Source organism: Talaromyces amestolkiae (genome assembly GCF_001896365.1).
Source record: "Talaromyces amestolkiae strain CIB chromosome Unknown scaffold4.1, whole genome shotgun sequence".
NCBI lineage: Eukaryota > Fungi > Ascomycota > Eurotiomycetes > Eurotiales > Trichocomaceae > Talaromyces > Talaromyces amestolkiae.
Window position 1 is genome coordinate 1,626,191 of NW_024468040.1, and position 23,165 is coordinate 1,649,355.

At 46.5% G+C, this 23,165-nt stretch overlaps 7 protein-coding genes across 7 annotated transcripts; 2 read left to right on the forward strand and 5 right to left on the reverse strand.

Moving 5' to 3' along the window:
- Positions 1-246: 246 nt before the first annotated feature.
- BHQ10_003122 (uncharacterized protein) lies at positions 247-1,170 on the forward strand (the record flags this gene model as incomplete). Its single annotated transcript, XM_040875344.1, has 3 exons — positions 247-748; positions 802-894; positions 944-1,170. The coding sequence occupies 3 exons, from the start codon at positions 247-249 to the stop codon at positions 1,168-1,170; spliced, it is 822 nt and encodes a 273-aa protein (XP_040731626.1).
- Positions 1,171-1,290: 120 nt separating this feature from the next.
- Positions 1,291-2,004, reverse strand: BHQ10_003123 (uncharacterized protein; the record flags this gene model as incomplete). Its single annotated transcript, XM_040875345.1, has 1 exon — positions 1,291-2,004. One exon carries the CDS (start codon positions 2,002-2,004, stop codon positions 1,291-1,293), a length of 714 nt encoding a protein of 237 aa, XP_040731627.1.
- Positions 2,005-4,277: 2,273 nt separating this feature from the next.
- On the forward strand, positions 4,278-7,774 carry BHQ10_003124 (uncharacterized protein; the record flags this gene model as incomplete). Its single annotated transcript, XM_040875346.1, has 4 exons — positions 4,278-4,417; positions 4,471-4,826; positions 4,884-5,159; positions 5,706-7,774. 4 exons carry the CDS (start codon positions 4,278-4,280, stop codon positions 7,772-7,774), a joined length of 2,841 nt encoding a protein of 946 aa, XP_040731628.1.
- Positions 7,775-8,564: 790 nt separating this feature from the next.
- BHQ10_003125 (uncharacterized protein) lies at positions 8,565-9,554 on the reverse strand (the record flags this gene model as incomplete). The annotated part of the gene is made up of 2 exons (XM_040875347.1): positions 8,565-9,417; positions 9,469-9,554. The coding sequence occupies 2 exons, from the start codon at positions 9,552-9,554 to the stop codon at positions 8,565-8,567; spliced, it is 939 nt and encodes a 312-aa protein (XP_040731629.1).
- A 411-nt stretch (positions 9,555-9,965) lies between these two features.
- On the reverse strand, positions 9,966-13,187 carry BHQ10_003126 (uncharacterized protein; the record flags this gene model as incomplete). Its single annotated transcript, XM_040875348.1, has 1 exon — positions 9,966-13,187. One exon carries the CDS (start codon positions 13,185-13,187, stop codon positions 9,966-9,968), a length of 3,222 nt encoding a protein of 1,073 aa, XP_040731630.1.
- Positions 13,188-16,350: 3,163 nt separating this feature from the next.
- BHQ10_003127 (uncharacterized protein) lies at positions 16,351-17,436 on the reverse strand (the record flags this gene model as incomplete). Its single annotated transcript, XM_040875349.1, has 3 exons — positions 16,351-16,466; positions 16,517-17,250; positions 17,312-17,436. 3 exons carry the CDS (start codon positions 17,434-17,436, stop codon positions 16,351-16,353), a joined length of 975 nt encoding a protein of 324 aa, XP_040731631.1.
- A 1,004-nt stretch (positions 17,437-18,440) lies between these two features.
- BHQ10_003128 (uncharacterized protein) lies at positions 18,441-23,154 on the reverse strand (the record flags this gene model as incomplete). The annotated part of the gene is made up of 16 exons (XM_040875350.1): positions 18,441-18,635; positions 18,695-18,922; positions 18,989-19,036; positions 19,100-19,223; positions 19,874-20,467; positions 20,525-20,737; positions 20,789-21,228; positions 21,283-21,353; positions 21,408-21,618; positions 21,672-21,697; positions 21,757-21,873; positions 21,934-22,051; positions 22,103-22,324; positions 22,378-22,808; positions 22,869-23,032; positions 23,120-23,154. 16 exons carry the CDS (start codon positions 23,152-23,154, stop codon positions 18,441-18,443), a joined length of 3,237 nt encoding a protein of 1,078 aa, XP_040731632.1.
- Between the last annotated feature and the right edge of the window lie 11 nt (positions 23,155-23,165).

Genomic DNA, 23,165 nt, shown 5'->3' on the forward strand with positions numbered 1-23,165 from the left:
TTCCTGTACATTTTAGTGCCATGTAGAACCCTTTTGTATGAATTTGTGTATCTATACCATTAGCCAAAATCATTCTTTTGCAACTGTTCGGAATCGTAACCCTAACAATCCTCACCGAAGTGTATACGATAGTGGGCCGGAAGGCTTGGCGCTGGTAACCTTAGGAGAAGCTCCCGAAGTTCGACTTCCACCTCATCCGATAACCACGTAGCACAACATTCATCCGGCGCATTGGACATCTTCAGAATGAAGAGCCCTCTGATGCATCTGATAGCCCTGTTATCATCATCAAGCCTCATTCTCCAATCAGCAGCATCCTCGCTCACAATCCAGATCCCCTCCAACAACGTCCTCCCGAACCCCCATGTCCTCCCACCAAACACCCACGCAACGCTGACAACATTACCTTCGTCGTTGTCTCACGATCAGAAACATGTCATTTCAGCACCACTGACTCATAACGCCGAATTCCAATTCACCGATCTACCATCTTCGTCATCGGCCAGCGCGGAATCATATCTCCTCGACATCAGATCGAAAGAATACATTTTCGCGCCGTACAGAGTCGACATTGCCGCCGATGGGACGGTGTTGGGGATCTGGGAAACATTTCGCGGTAATCAATGGGATAATCGAGGATTGGAGCGATATACCAAGTTGAAGAGTCAGGAGGGACTACAGGATATCGATGTGGTTGTGCAGGCGAAGGTTTTGGCGAGACGAGGTTTCTATGAGGAACGGCCGAAGTGTACGCATTTTTCGAGAGAAACTTCTAGCATTATCAAAGCTAATGTGTTGCAGTCTCCCCTCTTGATCTACTCAAGAATCCTATGATCTTGATGTCTGTTTTCGCTCTCGTGGCCACATTGGGTATTCCAAAACTGCTTGAGAACAGTACGTCAAGCCCAGTCCCTCGTCTGAATATCTACTAACGTGACTCAAGTGGACCCCGAAATGCGTGAAGAATTCGAAAAACAATCCCGCTCGGGTCCTCTCTCATCTGCTACTCGCGCTGCGACTGCCAGTGCCAATCCCGGCGCTGGTGCCGGAGCACCTGGATTCGATATCGCCGGCTGGATGGCTGGTGCGACATCTTCGCCGATGAGTGGTGCTGGCGGTGCAGGTTCGGCTACAGGGCGGGAACAGGGTGCTGCGGCGCGGAGGAGATAAACTGTTTGAAAGTGAGAATGCTTATTATCGCGTTTCGACGGCATAGCAGAGCATGCAAGACAAGGAAATTAGTATAGACCTGGAAAGCAACTACGTACACAATTCTATGTCCATCTGAAACTAATATCCAGCCGTCAAAATCTGCTCCATAAATCCTCCAAACTCCCCATCTGGGTCATGAAGATGAATCTCCAAAATCCAATGCATCAAATGGCCACCCTTACCGGGTCGAGTCATTGCCTCATTATTCCCCTTTGTAATATACAGCGTAATCTTGTCCCTGGGAATCCGCTCATGCGGGAAAGAACCAACAATATGTCCAGCTATCGGCGCACCAAACTTGAATCCCGCGTTCTCAGCCGTTTCGCATGCATACGCATAGAGTTCCTCGCCCGTGACACCTGCGTCGCCAGACTTGGTAGCTTGCTGCTTGTAATACCAATCCTTAACCTGAAACCAAATCGGCTCCAAGGCATCCCTCAACCGGATCTTCTTCGGATCATTGCCTAAGACATACGTACGCCCAAAATCGGCTTCCCACTCTTCGAACACGGGACCTAAATCGACGACTAGGATATCATCTTCTTGAACGATACGGTCGGGTGGATTGTCGTCAAAGGGCCGAAGGGTGTTGGGTCCGCTGCGAATCAGGCGTTTGTGCCAGTGAGTGCGTACGTTGAAGCGTTCGACGCCTAGGGCGTGAATTTCGTCGCTTATGGTCTTTTCGCTTACGCCGGGCCGGATGAGGGTTTTTTCGATCTCGGTGAAGAGTTGGATTGCTTTTTGTTCGGCGTCGACGAGGGACGCCGCGCGGGCTGCTTCGGTTGTTGCCATTTTCTTTTACACTTTGTGTGAATGTATCTTGACTGAATGAAAGATAGGAAGTTTGAGATTTATAACCCGATAAGTTCGTCGCGATCTATCAGATCTCGAAATCCTGTTGAATCAGGAAACATGGTTGTTTCCGATCCTTTTAAATCATATGTTCGGCTTAAGATCTAGCTTTGTCGGTCACCGAGCGTACCGACTTCTTGTTCAATTGCGTTGAGTCATGTCGTTATCGTCGTCTGTCCCGAGAGGGCTAGTTGGCTATCTCCAAAGCTTCCCCGCGCAAAATGGTGGGGAACTTTCGCGTCCTGTATTTCCCAACTAGGAAAGTATTGGAGAAAATTATTTAGATTAGAAATCAGGGCCATGAGCCGAGAAATTCTGTGGGTTTTGGATTCCGGGTACTCTTTTAAGTATAACACGCGAAAAAGTTTGTTCTAGTAGGGAAATCAATGTCAAAAGTCGAATAAGGTATTCATCAAAACTCCTGGGGGCAGCTACCCTCCACCCTTTCAGAAAGGTGTCCAGCTCAACACACGTCCAAGATGATGCGTAATCGCTTCTCCGAGAAATGGATTTTGTATTAAGCGGTATATAATGTTTCTTCAATTCCTTCATCTCATTCCATCATTCTATACATTTGTACAATGTCTCCCAAAAAGCCGCGCCGTTTTCTTGCAGATGAATTGTCATCCTCGAAGGTTTTGATTGATGATACAGGTACAGCGAAGCTCAGACTGAGATAGAGGAAATACCAGTAGTGATTCTCTGTAGAGTCCGTCATATCAGTCTGTTCCATGGGCTGGTCACCTTAATTTGGACAAGGACTACATACTCTCAGAGTGTCCAGATTATCAACAGACGTAGAAATGTTTGTGGCGGGGAATGCAACGTTTTGCGAGGKGAACTATTTACAGCAAGTGTCAGTTGATGAGGGCTGATTAACAGTGGGCTAAACAAACAATTTGCATGTCGATACTCCGTTCAAGTTGGTTGAGATTGATCAACAAGCCCGGGATATCCATATGGTTTTCGGCGAGAGTTCGAGGTACTGGGTTGCTTGGCAATCGATGGAGTGGTAAGAGATCTAAGTTATAGTCAATCTTGGAAGTACAAAACCCGGACATGAGTTTTTATAGACCTCACCTGTCCCAGGCGTTCTCCTTCGTATCTTTCGTTTCACATAAAACCAAAGTTTTATCGACAATGGTACACAAGCGACAAATAGGGTTATCAAGGCGATGATGGTTTCTGTTGGCCAAGCCATCTTAAAAGTATATGCTTTTTTTTAAATAGAAAGTGGAAGAACTTACTCATCCATGGATAGGAGGATGGACAATGGGTTGGAAGGGAGTTTATATATTTCTCTGGTTGTGCCATGATTTGGAAGCTCGAAAGCTTTACAACCTTGCAAGGTCGGAAGTCAACAACATGGAAGGGAAACAATATTATGGAGTCATCCAATAAGCATTTAGGAAAAATTGGGAATGGCGTAAAACGTGCCTGGCAAACTAAATTTGGCTCAGCCAGGCTATAGAATTCCGCATTTCAGATTTTGGAATCATCCAAATGACATGGAAATATGGGAAGATCAGATGCAATTAGGGCATTAGGTAAACTTAGAATGATTTTGAGAATCCTGACGAAACGGCAGACACTAAAGAAACTATAACAGCTCCTGCGTGCTAACAAATGAGATTTTGCATTCGTCCAATAGACATCATAACTTGTGGGCTTAAAACAATGCGGCTGGGGCAGATACGGTTTTTTGGTTTCCTTTCTTTTTTTTCCCACCTTGTCGTGACCGCCAGACAAGTAGATTGAAAAAAGATTTTGGACTCGACCAATGAACTCCTTCTCTACGAGGCTTGGACAGGGATTGGTACGACCAGGCTGCATCGGAAAGACAGCATGAATCGCCTGATATTTCTGGCGCCCGTGATCAGCCTGACTAGAGACCATGACGTGTCTGGCTTTGCGAAATGAGCATGAAGTTCGAGCAGGCCGTAGCTGCATACGCCGTACATTCCAATCTACGGAATTACCTGGGAAGAAAAAGCAATGTGCATTCGAATTTTGGTTTGGGCGAATCAAAAAACTTTGAAGTAAAATCGAATTGTGCAACACACCAATCATGTCGCTTGAGATGCCTCCTACAAATTTCCTGAGAAGGATTGACTCAGAACTAATGCTGGGAGGGAGCCTCCAAATCTTATAAAATCTCACCCATCCTCCCATTATTTCCTATCTTCAGTCACACTGAATTACTACCACCAATAATGTCAACGAAAGCGCCTCGAATTCCAGCGTCGACATGGGACGGCTACAGGGAAGAGATCACTGCTCTCGATACTGATCCGGACGGGACGTTGGAAAAGGTGATGGATACTATGAAGGAAAGACACGGCTTTGTACCAACGTAATGATTTCCTGTATGATGATGCTACTGCAACTTCATTGACAAGTCTGTAGCAAGAGCCAGTATCTTACGAAGTTGAAACATTGGGGTTTGCGGAAATATGCCAATGCCCTTTACTACACGTATGCAGACCAGAAGATAAAGAAGAGAGCCCTGGAAGGCAAGGGTACCGCCTTCAACATTCGTGGGAGGAATATGTCATGTAAGGACATGGAAAGGGAGATTGGTCGAAATACGACCCTTAGCAGTCGTCTGCAACATACGGAAGATATTCCTACCCCTGAAGGTGTACAAGTATTCACTCCTAGTTATGAGGAATTTTCCGAATCCATCACACCTGGGGCGAACATTGCGAACATTGACAACTTGTCGGTGTCTAGCTTACAAAAGTATTTTCAAGCCCTCACTGGTAAGCATTGCCGGACATTGGACTTGATTGTACTTCCTGACGATGACATTTACCTAGTGCACATGCCCCCCAATAATATCTTCCAGTCGACCATTCATAATATTCGAGACTTGCAAACGAGCCAACTCGATGACCTACACAATCCACAATTCGGGGTCAAATTACTTCAAATGGCTATCGGGGATGCCTTGAAGTTTGAAGGCTTGGACATGTTCATTTTCATTCAAGATCCTGATACAGGCAAGCAACAGCGTCGATATATCTCTTCTTATTTCCCCCCCAGTGATACCGAAAATGGCGCTATCTGGTCTCCAGATGGGTATATGGGTCTTGGTATGCTATCTCAGCTTGCCGCTGTGCAGAGATTCTTGCAATATCTTATTTGTTTGACGAACAACGATGCACTTGAAAATGAACATATTTTCAATGCAGTCAACTGGCTTTTGAAAAACTTTGACAGGTCTCTCTTTACTTATATCTTTAATCTCCGGACAACCACGACCAGGATTTTCATGAGAAAAATCTTTCCAGCCTCTGTGAACTCTGGAGACACAAAGCTCGTCGAGGAGATTCTTGAACGAGGGGTTCTTCTGGTTCATTACCACAACCACTACCTACGATTGGTTTTGAAAGATCTATAGGATTCCTGTATGACGATAGCAGCACAAAATCAGGACCAGCCGATGCTACACTTGCTCTGTAGAGCAGGCTTTCTTCCTCGCTTTTACCTACGTGGCAACCTTTCCTGTATTCAAAGTTACTTCTCATGGGACGCACATTTACCAAGGAATACAAATAATTCAGAGATTTTGCGGACCATTATCTCTTTCAACGCAAATACGGATTACACGTTCATAGGCAGGCCAATTTCTCTTCTAGTCATTGCTGCAGAAGCAGGGAATCTAGAAGCCGTGGACATGCTTTTGAAAGCAGGATCATCAGTCAATGAATATATGAAAGACTACTTTGGGACTCCGTTACAAGCAGCAATACACACGGCGCAGTTTAAAATGGCCAAATTTCTGATCGAAAATGGAGCAGAAGTCAATGTTCCGTATGCTGATCAGAACAAGCATGACTGGTCAATCACTTATAAGTTGACTACCAAGAACTGGGAAAAGCACAACTGCGTCGCCAAAACGCCGATTCAAATTGCTTGCGAGTTGGACAATATTCCAATGGTTGAGCTACTGTTAGGCCATGGAGCGCTTGTTGACCGCTCTCCACTCTCTCATTTGAAGGCCGAAGATATGCCCGAGACTGCAGATCTCAAGTCCATATATGATGACTCGATTTGCTATTCTCCAAATTACCAGACCATCCCGTATCATACTGCACTCCAATACAGCGTTCAAAACAGAAACATGTTCCTCGTACGCCGCCTTCTCTCAGAAGGTGCTCATCCTGACTCAAGAGTCCCATCCAACTGGGGAGATACGCCATTGCAGACGGCTGCTCGATTGAATTTTCCGGAGATAATTTCGGTGCTCATTGAGAAAGGGGCCGATATCAATGCCCCTCCTGGAAGGATAAATGGCAGAACAGCTTTACAGGCTGCGGCTGAAAGTGGAAATTTCGAAATGGTGCAGCTACTCCTAGACATGAATGCGGATGTGAATGCCCCTGCGGGATTCAAAAGGGGATTGACTGCTCTACAAGCAGCCATCAAAAACGACCATTCTGAGGTTGCGGCGCTGCTCTTAAGGTCAAATGCTGATATCAATGCTCCACCATCAGAAAAGGAGGGTCTGTCAACCATCGGCGCTGCAATATCAGGAAAGAACATATTCTATCTTGAGTTCTTATTAGAGCGTGTGTCTGGAGATACTATCCTCGGTGGCATGCCTACTATCTGTGCAGCAGCGAAATTTTGCTGGGTCGATGGTGCTCGTTACCTTCTGAAACTCGGAAATAATGTTAACTCCTACTATGTCGGATTTCTTCCAAGTAGTCGACACATTTGGGACGCAATCAGTGCCTTGACCTGGCCGATCGCCAGTCAAAACTTAGAAATGGTGAAACTGCTTCTGGATTCGGGTGCAGAAGTCAACCCCCGTTGCCCCAGAACGCCATCCCTCTCCTCCTCCTCCTCCTCCTCCTCCGACACTCTTTGTTTTGCATTAGAACAAAGATGTCACCATGAAATCATTTTTTTGCTATTTCAGAAGTATGCTGAGTTGGGCCATCTATATCTCCATAAAGAGGCTGTGGCTCTGGGGGTGACTTACGTGTATGACAAACAAGGCAGCACTGTGATATTGAGATTGATACAACGCATCATGTCCGACCTTCCTGAGAAATTACACTCGAAATACATTCTTTACGCATGGAGCCAGTTTTCTATCCACATAACCCAAAATGGTAAGGATGATATCGAGGAAGATCACCTGAAAACGATAATTGATTGGCTATTGGAAGTTGGTGCTGACGTGAATATCGTCGAACCATTTGATAATACGACCATGTTGAAAATGGTAGTCAAGAGCGGGAAAATGAAACTGATTAGATATCTACTCAAGATTGGCGCAGAAATAAAGGTACCGGGTTGTCACTGGATGGACTCCGCTCTCTTCATGGCGATCAAATCTGGGGGATATGAGCTCGCACTCTTTCTGCTGGAAAGAGGCACTATCAGAGGCGCTTCTAGGGCACTCGCAGTAGCGGCAAGGACAGGTAATATTAGAATTGCAGCAGAGCTTCTTCGACGCAGAGCACATGTCCCTGCAGTTACTCCACTTTCATATAACACAATGGCGATAAACAACGCTGCACTGTTTGGCCGAGAAGACATGCTGCAACTACTCCTGGATCATTATGGTGGTCTTCACGATTTGTGGCAAGTCTGTCAAGAAGCAGCAACTCATGCAGAGAAATTCCGTCATCCGGAGATCGCTGAGTGGCTTCGAGGATATGCAGTTCCAATGTATAAGAGCGACGCACAACCTTGAAGGTACCTAAGTACCCGGATAATAAAAGCCCTTTATAAATTGAGTCTACAGGGCGCAAGAATTGAACGATGATGAGTTGTCTGACTGAAAAACGAAGCCAACTACTTAGGAAGTGATTTCGACATTGCAGAATCATTGGACTAAGAGAGGTAATGAGTTGGTAGTTACATTTGTATGTATTTTGGTTTTATTGAGGAACTTAATCAAAGCAGAAGTTAGACTACTAGACAAAACCGAGGCCCCGTTATACATGTGGGATGGTACTTTGATGGTATATATACAGTGGGATGAAATAAGTGTCCGCACCCCCCTAGTACCCGCACAAAGGGTGCGAACACTTAGTTCGTGGTACTGTAGGTACACGTGGACTTGTCAGTGACTTCTATAATGGTCTGAGGAGGCACTTTTAGACACTAAAAGATGATCCCTGAGTACAATATGTCCTAAACAATTCCCAGAATGTTAAGCACAGGAGTCTCGTCGTCGTCGGACAGATAGACATATACATCCATAAGTCTCCAAATTCGGTAATTCCAGATTTGGTCGAAATCAGATATCTCTGTGTACGCAATGTTTAGAGATCACGTTCATAATATTTAATATATCATTTCAACTCATCGTAATTGTTTGCCATCGCTCGAAAAGGAAACCTATGAATATGCACTGAATGAAGCAAAGCAGGTAAGGTATTCGTCATAACAGGATCATAGCAACAACTTCATACATGAAGCAAAACGCAAAGCTATCAGAGCAACAAAAGAGTATGAGATGATGCAAGAAGACTAGAAGACTAAAAATCACCACCACCGAAGTCATCACCGCCACCGTTATCATAACCATTATCATAACCCTGGTCATACCCCTGCTGATATTCGGACTGATCATGATCCTCAATAGCGTCTGTAATCAAAGCACCAGCAAGCAGACCACCGCCAATACCCAATGCAGCAGTGCCGGCTGTACCTAGACCTCCTGATTTCTTAGGGGGTTGCTGTGCATAGCCCTGTTGCGGGTAATATCCTTGTTGAGGTGGATAGTAGCCTTGTTGAGGGGGGTAGTAACCTCCCTGAGGCGGGTAACCTCCGTATCCCTGAGGAGGAGGTGGTGGCGAACCATAACCTCCATATCCACCCTGCTGAGGCGGGTACTGTCCCTGGGGAGGAGGAGTGTTGTATTGCTTATTTGACGATTTGCCAAGCAGTTTGCCCAAGAAGCCACGGCTACCCGACGACGACTGCTGTTGCTGCTGATCATATCCGCTAGATGAAGTAGGTCGAGGCGGAATAGGAGGTTGTGACAGATTATTGTTTGAAGAGTTGTTATAATACCCCGAATTCTCCCCACGATCCCGATTGCCGCTAGCACGCGCATCTTCTTCGGCTTGTAGTTGTGCAGCGAGTCTAGCGTCATCTTCCACGCTTTGACGGCTTGATGCGCCACCAGCACCGCCGGAGCTATAAGGATTGTTGGATGCTAGATGAGAGGTCTTTTTCTCATCGCGAGCTGCTTCTGCGGCGATGGCGGGGTTCGCTGGGCCAGAGTCATGGTATGATGGTGGCGCACCGCTGTCTGGTGGTGCGGGGTGGTCGTGTTCTTCTGGGGGTGTCCATTGAGAGACGCCTGTTTTGAGGTTGACGAAGTACCTGTTAAAATCAGTACATTGGATTGCAAGAAAAGATTATTGAGATGCGTACCATGATTTGTAGCGGTCGTCGAACTGGGCCTTCCAACCTGGTGGGACAGGCGGAGGCGGCGGTCCTGGAGGAGGGGCAAAAGACATGGGGTAAAAGTTGAAATTGGCGAGGGAGTAGGTTGTGAGGACAAGTTGAACGACTGATTGATGATGAGTGAGTAAATTTTGGAAGATAGATTCTTCAGGTCTGTCCAACTATTTATGAGAGAGAAATCGTACCTGCCTGGCTGTGGCGATGCGTGTGGAAGTCGGGTAACTTAACGTAGAGAACATGACGGAATCAGCGGCAGCTTCTAGCTCAACGGCTTGGCGGTTACACAGCCACATCTCCTTATCTGGATACGCTCATTATTTGTTATATTATATTGTATTATTTACATTGGTTATTGGATATCTTCTGTTGATTGGAGTATCAGATACAAGAGAGCCCAGCCACAAGATATAGATAGTCGTAGTACCCCTGATATCATAAGCATATTCAAGCTCCTACTACTCCAACTACTCTGAATCCCGGATGTTCGGGTCTATTTCACCACTATCCGGAAACCAATAATCCTCTGCAGCATCATCCGAATCCTCTTCTTGCTTCATCTGCTTTCGCGCATCATTTTCGTCGTCAGTGTCTCCAGTAAGGTCGATACAAATGGGAGGCTTGGCCGACACGCGAGATGCTTTAACTGGCTTGACATCTTCCTCTTCATCGCTGCAGAGGTTAATTACATGATCTTTGATGTTGTCTTTGACCCGATGTTTCTTCTTTGGCCGGTAATGAGAACTGTCTTTTCGCTTAAGCAGGCTCGTATCGCGATTACGAACTTCCGCAGTCTTCCTCAGTTCATCAACCGTATGGTCGCCGGCAGGTAAACTGCCTCTGCCTTGATCGAGCTGCAAAGCCTGTATTTCTGCAATCAGTGGCGTTATTGCTAGCAAATCTTTGGGTGTTTCGTCTGGCCGAGCCCAAGCGGCATATGGGCCCTGGTAGGCTGGTCCTTTGCCGACCCCATAACGAGGATGCTGAATGAGTTGTCCGGTCTGTAAAAGCAATTTTCCAATCGCTTTTCCGGAATCGGAAGGCGCCGATAGCTCAGTGTCGCGTGGGATTTCGTAACGCAGTTGCTCTACGGGATCTGAACTCAAACCTGGCTCAAGGATATGAATCCCCCCAGCGGCATCCCCGATGAGCAGTGTCGACTTGTCTGGCGACCAAGCGCCTGACATGATTTCATCCTCAATCACAGCAACGTCTCGCACGTATACATCTTCAGGTGCGCGGCGGATGTCCCATGACCGGAGAACACCATCAGATCCGCCTGTGATAAACTCGTCAGACCCATTACCCCACAAAGCAACACGAACCCCGACATCTGCTTGTTCTCTCGTGAGTTCCTCGTCAAGCTGATTGATGGCGTCCCCATGACAGAGTCTGTGCAGTATCTCGGACGGCTTTCGGAAGTCCCATACGTAGGTAATGCCATCAGTGCAACTAGCCGATATGTGCAATCGATCCACGGGACAAAATGAGACGTCGTTAATATCAAGAGCCGGGCAGTCAAACTCAATGGCATACCTCGGCTTGTTTGACGGCTCATAGATTCGCACCAACGACCGAATGTCTCTGCCCCTTCCGTTCGTGCCTACCGCAGAGACTGAGCTACCAGTCGCAAACCAGGGAAGGAAAGGATGAGATTTCACGTCGAAAATATTCTGCGCATTTGGTTGTAATGGTACGGGTACTAAGGAGTCTTGAGCTACCTTCCACGCGGCCAGCAAGCCTTCCCGACATGCATCTCCATCATAATAACTTCTGCCAGAGAAGCCAGCAACGAGTAGATCCTGAGTGAGGGGCGACAAACCCCACGCTAATGATGAAGGTGTGAAGTCGGCTTCTTTGATTGCACGGGGATTTCTTGTGAGGCGTTGCGCCATGTAATCCAAATCGAGGCATGTTTGGTTAAAACTATCAAGATGCCACAAGTGCAAAGTTGAATCTGTTCCTGTTGCAAGTGGGCTGGCGATTGACGGTGACCGCGCCATGATTTGAACCTTGTGGTTATGTCGAAGGGTCACCTGACAGCTTGCATCAAGGAACGACGACACATCCCAAATCTTGACAGTCTTGTCATAGCTAGATGTGTAAAGAATGTCGTCGAACCATTGCACAGCTGTAACACTCATATATAAATGAGAGTTGTTGTGGTTTGCGACAGGGTACGGTTCACGATGGTCCGGCAGCTCCTTGATGGTTTTTCGCGTGTAATCACCCAGTATCAAATTGTTGGACCGGTTGTACTGCATATTGTGCTCGTCGCATTGCGCCGCTGCACCTACAGCAAATTTGCTGCCATCGGGGGACCAAGCCAAATTCAGAACATCGTTAGATGCTCCTTTCCATGTGAGAGTTTTCCGCAAGCTATACTTTTCAGTTAAAGACTTGGGCCATCTATTAAGTGCCGACGAACGGTGTTCGCTCCTCCGTATCGAGGCATGTTCTTGGCTAGCACTGACATAGTACGGTCTTGCTGGGATATTCCCCAGTCTCGCGTCCACAAGAAATGCCTGTATATCTGCCTCATAGCGCCTGCTAAGGGCTCCTGCCAGTGAAAGTAAATGTGATGTTTGAGCAAATGTGCTTTTCTCCGATAGCATCTCATGACACAGGTTGTCGATCAACGGGTCCGCAGAGTCCGCAACCTGATATGCAATGAGATTATCAAAGCCTTGCAGGTTGAGAAGCTTTTGGAGTCGCATCATTTGAGGTAATCTCCTCAGAAACCCCTGTTCCAAACGACTGCTGTGTATTGATTGGACAATATGTATGACCTGATCCGCCTGGCTCATTTCAGACAAACGTGGGTCAACGCTGTAAGGTGTCAATAGCCCAATGACAGCCGATACTTCATCTTCGCTGAATGAGACGTGGAGCAGGGAGATGTGCCGGTTGTTTCTGAAATGGCGCGCGTAGCTAGAGGGCTTGGTTTGCGGTAAATAGGGAATCATGTCAGGAAGATTAGGTATATCTTGTACTTTAGAAAATCCATGTCGAATAACGCGAATTCCTTGAGAGTCAAAAATGACACGGAATCTCCTTCTTTCCGGCTTTCTGGGGGTAGGTGGCACTACGGAACACGAGTTGCGATCAATAGACCTTGATCGTGGTTGCGATTCAGACCTGGTTTCTTCCTCGCCCCCAGACACGTATCCTGAATAGTTGGTATTGGAGTAATAATTGTCGACCTGAGTCCTGGACCGTCTCGAGCGAGAGACAGCACTTTGTTGGGGTGTCGAGCTCTTAGCATGTTGGTTGCTGCGGTGAAAGCCAGCCGAGTTATCGTGTGTCGTATGACTCGTCTGAAGTCCTGAACTTTGTCGTGCGTCGGCTGATAGTCCACCTGGGGATTCCATTGACGATCCCGCTTGTGGTCGTCTGCTCACTACATTCTGAACAGGTTGCGAGTTATCCAAGTCATCAGACTCTACTCGATTCTTCTTAGGCCTCCCTCTTGGTCTCCGCGGAATGTTATGTTGTTGCGAACCCTCAGAGTCCACCAGGTCAATTATGGGAGAACCTTTCGGCGGTCTGCCTCTTCGTTTCGGTGGGGTTGCTCGGTATCCAATGTTTGAGAACAAAGCTGAAGGTTCTTTGTTGATCGGCGGTCGATGATGGGATTGAAATGTAGAGAGCAGATTCTCTGCATCTTGGTCTTCGTCCGAGCTGCTCATATCATCGTAATTTCATGGTTTTCTGAATAGGTAAGGAGGAATGATATTCGGTGAAGTGAGACGGTCGTCGTATGCGCCAAGTGACTTGTGCTTCAGATTTAATTCAAATGTAGGCTGAGCACGTATCAGTGAGATGAGAAATAAGTCAGAATCATTCACCACGAGATTTTTCACATGGTAATGAGTCTCTCAAGTTGAAAACGAAGTAGAATATGGATATCGCAAGTCTCTGGAGAAGACCAACCAAGAGAACGCCACTAATTCAAGTCGAAATTGGAGATGGATCGCTAAGTCAGATGGATCGCTAAGTCCAAAAAGTGGCAGTTCGCTAAAGAGGAGGGTAATAGTGAGAAAGGGAAGAGAAGGGAAAAGTAAGTGGAACGTAGTGAGAGAGTACTGTATGATAACAATATCCAGACGAGATGGCCGTCGCGGAAGGAAAGCGCGTCGCCCACACGCCAGGCGCAGACGCATGTGCTCTCAGCATAACCCACGTTGTTCTCGATGAGGCAAAACGGCTTCTTCAGGAGTCATATTAGAGCAGGTACCTGAACGAGCAACATGTATCAAGACCTCTTCGATTCTAGCAAATTTCCACTTACAGGTTGGAAAACGCGCCCTACAGTTAGGTGTGTAATTCATATCTGGGTGATAAGTTCTTACAAAAATAGGGGGTCTTTTAAGGAACAATGTTATCATTGCCGGGAACGTGGTCTAGTGGTATGATTCTCCCTTTGGGAAAAAGTCTAGAATGGGAGAGGCCAGGGGTTCGATTCCCTTCGTTCCCCTCAACTTTTTTATCCGCAAACCTAGCTACTTACAAGTGCCTTTTTATTTATTTTATTTAATTTGTGAAGGTCAAAATTAATTATATAAACTATAACAGAACGAAAAAGGTAAAATACCTAACAATTACACACGTCCATCTGTAGCTTAATCACAGCCTTGGGGAACAATGCTGGTTATAATTGCAAATAGAGGTTACTTTATACCTTATGACAGACTGTACAAACCTCCAAAATAATATAAAGCAATAAAATAACTAGCAAAAGCGTAACAACAAGCGGTCCCATAATATACAGTCCGTAGCATCGGGTCTACCAAGGGCAGACTCTCGGATTGGAACTACCTAGGCCCCTAAGTCCCCAAGACTACTCTTCGGCATTCATCTCATATTCTTCAATGCTACGCAGTGTCCTCCCTTTCTGACTCCATCATTACATAGAAAATGTGTATTGATAAGAGAGCTCATTAGATACCATAGAAAAATGTAGACTATACCAAGAGGATTTATACAGCAAATTCGTGCATAAGGAATGACAGAGGAGACTGACCACATTTCAGCACAAGAACAAAAGTCCCGAGGAGTCGTGTGCAGTAATTTAAAGGGAGATATATTGCAAAGGACCAAGTGGATTACCTACAAATCGTTAGGGATAGATAGAATGCCAAGCTGGTGGTGCTATTCGAATTCAAGAMCCTCTCTCTGCTTCTGATACAGGCAAGCCGTAATTTTGACCTACAGGAGTTGGTGTAAGGAGTCTACGTAGAATCTCGCGTGTGACATCGTCGAGCCAGTCGGCAGTGTTGATGCCCGAATAGGTATCATACTTAATCAATCTCTTTGGGCGGTAGAAGATGCCGAAGATGTGCTACCCTCCGGATTTTAAAGAAAGTGGACCCAACAAGACCAATTCATTGATATGGTCGTATGATCCTGCAGGCAGTACCTGGGAAAACGATATAGGTTAGACACCAATCCAGAATGACTTGTGAGCAGCAGCCTGCAGGTTATTCTGCTGGATCTAGGTCTTGATGTAAAATGGTACCGGCATCACCATCTACGCGATCACGAAATGATTTCTCTTGATATTTTCACTATATGTTGGTGTGCTAAGTTCCTCGTCGAAGCGACTATAGCAGATCACAAGGTCCAACACATTTTCATACAATCTCCCTTCTTACAAACAACGCTATGGACGAAGAAGGGGCGTACAATATTGCAATTGGCTGCTGAATCTGTGACAAACCCTCAAGGGCTTCGTCCGTTTTACACTGCTAACTGGTCTGCGATTTCAACTATTTTACGAACTTATCAAGCTGAAATGACCGGTAGCCCAAAGATGACAATTGATGATATGAATTGGGCTATAGAGGCATACCTCTACCGAAGAGGTTTTCGGATCAAAGATGATCTCAGTCAACTGAAAAATTCGGAGGTACCTTGATACGAGGCATATGGTTGCTACGCTATCAGGGTGAGAGACCAAAAAGATCAGAATAATCATCAGAGGAGGGTGTGTTTGAGCAAGATAAACTCAGTGCGATAAAAACGCTGTGCGTGGACATTAAGAAAGCATATACTTCTACTGAGGACATCCCTGCATCATTCAAAACCGAAGAAGTAGAGCGGAGACCAAACAGTGGAAAAATCTCCCATGGGCGATCTTCGTGACTGCAAAAATTCCGAAAATGACAACGAGAGAATAAAGCTGCAATTGGTCCCAGTGGCTAGACTTGCGTTCAATGTGAGCACAGAAAAGGGAGCGATTTTTGTAAGGAACCTTAGACCTAGGGCTGCCTACGAAGCGAACGCGATTATGGATTGGGTCTCTGACGCTCCACTGAAAAAACTATTGCTACGACTACGAGGACTCATCAATGCTCACGGTCAGGAGTATGTATGTTAAAATGTTTGTGTTAGCTCGTCGAGGTACTTGGATGACTGGCGAGAAAGCGCAGTTACAATGGGCAAGGCGAACCGAACGAAAAGAGAAAGCTAGTTAAGTAATCGATGTCTGTATGTAACCTTTTACAGCATATCTTCTACACGAGAAGTCGACGAAACTTCAAAAAATATACATGAACATTGGGTTTTGCGCAATCATAACGGACAACTATACTATTGATACAACGCGCCAATTTATGCGCCTGGTGGTATATGGTGAAATCATCTCCTCTAAAATATTGGCAAAGTCGATGAAGTCGATAGAATGCAACCGGCAGTATGTGCAATCGATTGCAGAAAAAGCCACAAGCTGTGGCTATAGGGCCGGCTAGTTTGGTGGATGGTAATCAACCTCTCGCACAAGGACATCCACTATATCTTCCGAGCCGCAATACGCCACTTTCAGCTAGCGTTTTATTTTTGCTCACTTTGGCTTTACTTGGCGATTGAGCGGCGTCGGCGAGCGGCTACCATGACATCGTATAGAACGTCCTTGAACGCAAAGAGAAACGCAGCGGTGATGGCGCTTTGGGTCACCTTGGGCACGATACCTAAAAATTGTCAGACAGGATTATTGCTAACGAGCGCCTGCAAGTCATACCCTTGTAGAGACCTGTGTATCCCTCCTCATTGATAATCTTCTTCAAACTTCCGTTAAGAGTCTGACGGGGATCGTTCTTGCTGGCAACGTGCATACGACTCTTGACAGTGATATACGGGTAAGTGATGGTAGTAGCGAGAATCTTGCCTATTGCGCCAAGATAAAATGCGTCCTTGGGAGTAACTCGTCGCTTTCGCTCCAAGACGTTCTTCAATTGCTCAAAGATAGTGTATTGAAGGATTGGGTTGATAACCAACACCAAAGCTGGGAGCACACCAGCGAACAAGGCAGTAGGTCCTTCATTTTTGAGAAGATCCAGAAGAGTCTGAATCGTAGATTTGGACTTCTTTGGTTTCTCACCACCCGGTAATCCTGGCTCATCTGCCTCGTTCCGACGAGCGGTCATACGAGTGTTGATGACCCAAATCGGGTTTGTGAGGAGCACCGTTGCGCTGCCGGCAATGGCGCCTGCGATAATGGCTTCAACGGTTGTGAGCTTTTTCGAGGCTCGGCCGGCCTTTTCGGCAGCTTTCTCGAATGCGGCGCGAGTCCATTCGTACCAGTAATAGTATACGAAGTTTGTCATACTGATTCCGAACAAAGCGGAGTTCAAGCCGGAGTAGAGGCCGCTGATTCCTTCGCGTTGGATGATGTGTCGCACGGCGTCGAGAGTAGAGGTTTGGGCGCGCTTTGATTCGACTTGCGCGCGAGTAGAGAGGGTAATGAGGGGATAACTATGAACATCTGTATTAGAGATGATGGCTTACAATATTTGCAGCTTATGAGAGTGCATACGTGAGAACCATGGAGAGGATACCTCCCCCTGCACCCGCCAAAGCATGCGCAATGTTATCAGATTGCTGCGCGGCAGCCGATGCGGCCACGGCCTTCTTTTGTTCCTCTAATGGCGCTTGAGACATTTTGCTCGACTATATTTCTATGAGTGAAGGAAGATGAAGTCGGGGTTTTATCGACAGAGGCAGAGGGTCTCAGAGGAAGAATATATTTGAAGAAAGAAGGGAGCGGGTGATGTCGGAGTGTATTACAAAGGAAGTAACAGTCTTGAAGAACGACCCCTTTTCAGAAGGAATGTACGGGTATATCAATCACTGTCAAGGGCTGAATGTGAAGGAGCGAAGATCCACCTCGATAACAGTGAAGGAATCACCGAGGAATAACATGAGCATTAGTCGACCAAAACCGCACGGCGAGAAGGGAGGATGGATGAATGAGCCTTGGTTATGACGTTACAGACTATTTGCCTCGGCAGACCCAGAGGAGTTGCCGCTAGCCACTTCGGTCTCTGTGCGGCGGATGGTCTGGCTTCGTATTCAAATATCACTACATAGTTACATGTGATCTACTTGATGCTTCGAGTAAATATGTAAATATATACCTCTAAATTCAGTGTTCTTGCGAATCATTATTCCATATTGGAAGAAAAGACAAATAACAATCTCAACCTACACAAACAATCTCACATTACAAAGATCAATCAAGAAAAAAAGAAGCGAGAGCGGGAAAAAAGAAAGTAAACCGGTGGTAAACAAGTTGTTGGCCTGAAGACGAGAGACATGATACGTAAAGTGACTGAGCAAAGAGTAGAACGATTGATGATAGCGTCGAGAAATGACCTCGCTGGGGATGTTGCGAGGCAGGACATGATCCCGAATGAACGGATAAGACATCATGTAGGAATTGACGACTGAAAGAAGTCTAAGTAGCCCTCCATCCCCGGAACATCAGAACATAGCACTATGATCGCTCATAGTCCCAGCGATCATGAAGACGCAAGACCGCGTTCTTCCGTCCACATCAGCCACAGAAACACATGTCCTCACATGTCGCAACGGCAAGCATGACGCATATCCCCCTCTGTATTGACCGCTATTAATAATCGTCCTAGAGAAAGTCAAGATCCCATTTAACAGCAACCGCCCGCGGAGCCAGATTGAACGCCTTGACCCTGGCCGACCTGCACGGTAGGTTTGTTGTTGACCGTAGCAGTTCCCATACGCTCTTTGATCTGTCTGGCCATGGTCAAGAATGCTTGTTCGACGTTGGACGCGCTCTTGGCGGAAGTTTCCAAGAATGGGATTCCCAAGCTGTCCGCGAATTCCTGAATCACAAATTATCAGCACAGAGCGCCCGCTTGAGTTTCCGACTGTAAGAACCCACCTTAGCTACAGTGTATTCGACGACCTTCTTGTCCTCCATATCACTCTTGTTGCCGACCAAAAGTTTGTTGACACCCTCGGTAGCATAGCGATCAATTTCCTGCAGCCACTGCTTGACGTTGTTGAAAGAGTCCATGTCGGTCACATCGTAGACAACGCAGATGCCGTGTGCTCCTCGGTAGTAAGAAGATGTGATTGTTCGGAATCGTTCCTGGCCAGCAGTATCCCACTGTAGAGCAGCAGGTCGGTTAGTGATCTATAAATAGATCAAGTTGAGGGACATGGCATCACGTACGATTTGCAACTTGACAGTCTTTCCATCTAATTCAATAGTGCGGATTTTCTGTTTGAGGAAGACCATATCAGTATGATTTCAAAAAAAAAACTAGCCTACAAGGTCACATACGAAGTCGACACCGATCGTAGAAATGTAGCTCTCGGTGTATGTATCATCGGCAAAACGAAGCAACAAACAGGACTTTCCAACACCAGAGTCTCCGATAAGGAGGAGCTTGAAGAGGTAATCGTATCTATGATATGTCAGGTAAAAATGTTTCGGCGATGAAACGGAAGAGGCGACAGTCGTCAGAGCGGTTGCGCTCTATCGTGATATGATGAAAAGGCGGAGAGATAACTCTGTTATGATATCACATTCAAGTTAGCACCATGATTAAGGCGAATAGCCACAGCTTTGTAGCCGGGTAGAGCATCCACGTACCACTCTGGATTCATGATGGGCGAGAGGATGTGTAGAGTCTATGAAGTAAGGGTAAGGCGGCGGAGTTTGTTGTGGAAGAAAAGGAGACGTAAGACGTAAAGTTAAAGTAAGACTCGAGATGACTTGGCGAAATGAGACAGGGGAGGCACGATGAAAAAGTAGTCTCGGGGGACCGTGACTGGAACTGGGAGTGAGGTGATGTCCAGAGACTGAAGGCAGAATGAAAGACGATATCACAGGACCAAGATGCAAGTATGCTGAAGCAAGAGGTGAGATGGTTGAGTTGGCCAGCAGGTGGACTGCCCCGCCCGAAGTGGCTTAGCGCGAGCCACCTGCAGGCCCCAGCTGAGCGACGGGTCCTGTGACATCCATAATAGACTAACAGCACTCGATATGTTATTATGTACTGAGGTACTCCTATGTATGTAAAACATTTTTCATTACTCTATCTTAGCCAACTACTCAGCATAGCCATGCGCCTGGAACCACTCCAACAGCAGCCTCTCGTCTCTCTCCTTGTAGCGAGCATTTGTGCGGATGCTGTCAGAAAGAATCACCAAGGTCCGCTCAAATGCACCAGTCTCCTTGTCCTCGAAGAACTTGGCAATGTCGTCGGCAATGGCTATCTCTGAGAACTTAGACAGGCCTAGTCGTATGAAACGGTCGTAAACAATATTGTTGGCCGATAGCTGTTTCGACACGGCGGTAAAGTTGGTCTTGATGTACTCCCAGAGTGCGTAGCGGCCGATGGAGTTGACAGCCAATGACGCAGCACCGGTGTGCTTATCCTGAATAGAGACTTTGTCCGAGAAGATAAAGTTCAGATACTCTTGGATCAACTCAGGGTTCCTTGTGCGACCAAGGGCGCTGAGGCAAATATCCTTGCCATCGACAGAGTCAGTCTGGAGGAATTCCTCCTTCACCCGCTCAAACTCTGCTCGGTCACCTTCTGCAATATTGAGCGAGAAGATAGTGGATCGCAAATTAGAGTGGATAGCATTAGCGTCCTTGCCAGAAGCCCAGAGTTGGAACCGACGCTTTGCTTCGGTCACGATGCTAGATGAGTTGGCTGTTAGCTCTCTGTAGCAATTCACAGAAGGTTTCAAGGCTTACCCTTCATGGCCTGCTTCTCCTGCCATAGCAATGAGTAGCTTGCGAAGCTGTCCTGTCAAGTAGTCCTCTTCGGAATGGAACTCCCAACCAATTTTCTCGGCAGCTGGCGTGACTAGTTTTAACTTGAATTTCTTCAAAGCAGCAGCCGCAGACTCATTCGACGAGAATGTGGTTCGCAAATTAGCGAGAGTTGAGGAAATTTGTTGCCATACTCTGCGGAAATCGTTAGTACTAGTCCTGTATACAGCAGCGCGGAAAACTGACAGATAGTTACTCTCCTGAGCGAATCCTTCAATCAATGCGAGCAACGCAGGGGTCGTGCCTTCGCCTGAGACGGCAAGAGCAGCGGCATCTCCAATAAGGCCAATCTTGTCCTCCGTGCTAAGCAAGTGGAGGCTCTTTCCGAGTTTCGCTAATCGTTCTGGCGGGTAGTTCGTCCGATAGAAACCCGACTGGTCCTTGTTGATCTTGTAAAAGTCTTCGCTGATGCCTCGGAAAGTATCTGCTTTAGTAGTAAGGCCTTCCAGCTTGATGTTAGTTGGCTGGGCTCCTGACTTGATGCCCAGTGGAATCCACCACACTGTCTCATCCTCCTCAGGCTTAACGTCGCCAGATGAAAGGAACCTAGTTTGGCGCACAGATATTTGACCAGGTTCCTCGGCAACTGTAACAACTGGATAACCAATTTTGCGAATCCATGGATCCTATAATCAATTAGTGGAAGAGACCAGGCTGTAGATCCTAGATTCTCGGCGTACCATGAGGGTGTTGACATCCTGGTTGGACGCTTTACTGAGCGCTGACCACAGATCGTTTGTCGTGGCGTTCCCTAATACACATCAGTCACCTAGTATCAACATTTCAAATAGAGATTTGTGATTACCATATGCATGCTTTTTAAGGTAATCCGATACTCCCTTGATAAAAACATCCTGACCGAGATGACTACTGAGCATACGAATCACCGAACTGCCTTTCAAATAGCTGATATGATCAAAAATCTGATCCACTTCAAGTGCGTTCTTCACGGGAACTTCAATAGGGTGGGAGGCGCGTAGTGAGTCGAGTTGAGAAGCTTGTTGGACACCTTCAGCCTGGAAAATTCATCAATATCAATGTCTTCAAAAATACCTCTTGCATTGCGTACCACAAACTGCGACCAGACATTCCAGTCTTTCTGAAGTATTAGCAACGGATATATTGATATATTGACAGAACCAGTAAAAGCTCACCTGGATGAAAGTGATCAACTGCGAGCCAGCCGACCCATGTTGCAAATCCCTCATTTAGCCAAAGTTCACTCCACCAATCCATTGTCACCAAATTACCGAACCATTGATGGGCGAGTTCTAGTGACCTCGTCAGTGCTTGTCATAATTTTAACTTTGTTTGAAGTATAAGAGACATACCATGAGCGACCACATAGGCGATCCGATTTTTATAGCGGGAGTCGGACTTTCCCTCGTCGAATAGAACCGCAGTGGTACGATATGTGACCAATCCCCAGTTCTCCATAGCTCCGGCGGCCTTCACCCATGTGTTAGTGCTTACAATTAGAAATGAGCCAGTTTTACTTACAAATGCATGGACACAGAGAAGGTCAGATTTTGGCAGAGGATACTCAATTCCGAAAAGTTCTGAAAAGTAGTCAACAGTCTTGTGAGCGCACTCCAAGGCATATCGGGCTTGTTCTTCAAGGCCTTTGGTGGTGTAAACTCGAACAGGGATGCTAGCTCCGTTGTACTTGCGTTCTGTCTTTGCTTCGACGTATCCGAAATCACCGACTGCCCAGGCCAAAAGCTACACGAATGCATATTAGCCAGATAAATAACGAAATGGAAGTTGATCCTCACATAAGTGCTCATGATCGGAGTTCTTTCAAAAGAGACAATCTTCCATCCCTCTTTGCTTCCATCACGCTCCGATTTGACTGGCATATTACTCAAAGCTACGAGATCCTTTGGGACCTCGATCTCAAAGTCAAACTCGGCCTTCAAGTTTGGCTCGTCAAAGCATGGAAAGGCTCTTCTGGCATCACAAGCCTCAAACTGGGTGCTCATCATGTAGTGGTATCCGTCCAATTCTGGAGTAGCTGAAGATGGTGTCACAGGAGCTTTGTACTTGCAGCGCGAGAATCCTGCCATAGCTTCGTTAATAGTCGCGGTGAATTCGATAGTCAAAAGAGCTTCCCCAGAAGGAATTTCCTTGTCGAAAGCCAGTGTCACCCGTTCTGAAACCTTGTCGTAAAAAATCCCAACAGCTTTGACGGAGGTTGAGCCTGTAACTGGAAAAAAGCGACGTTAACCAACATTCAAGTGCAAGCACAGGGCTGATAGCATATTACCAGCTTGGACCTCCGCCTTTTCAACGCTGACCTCCTTCACGTTCAAGACAATTTCCTTGGTGGGCTTGGAAATAGTCGCATCAATCTTGACAGTGCCATTGTAGCCCCAAGAGCCTCCAAGCTCCAGATTGTACAGCGAAATGCCATAACGCTGAGGCTTCACCCTGTATTTTGTCGCACAAGATTAGCATAGTCCAAATAAATTCAACATCAAGCTAGGAGACATTGCGTATCAATGAGGTCGATCATACACATCAGGAAGCGTGTCACGGTCCGAGCGAGCCATTGTCTGCGCTT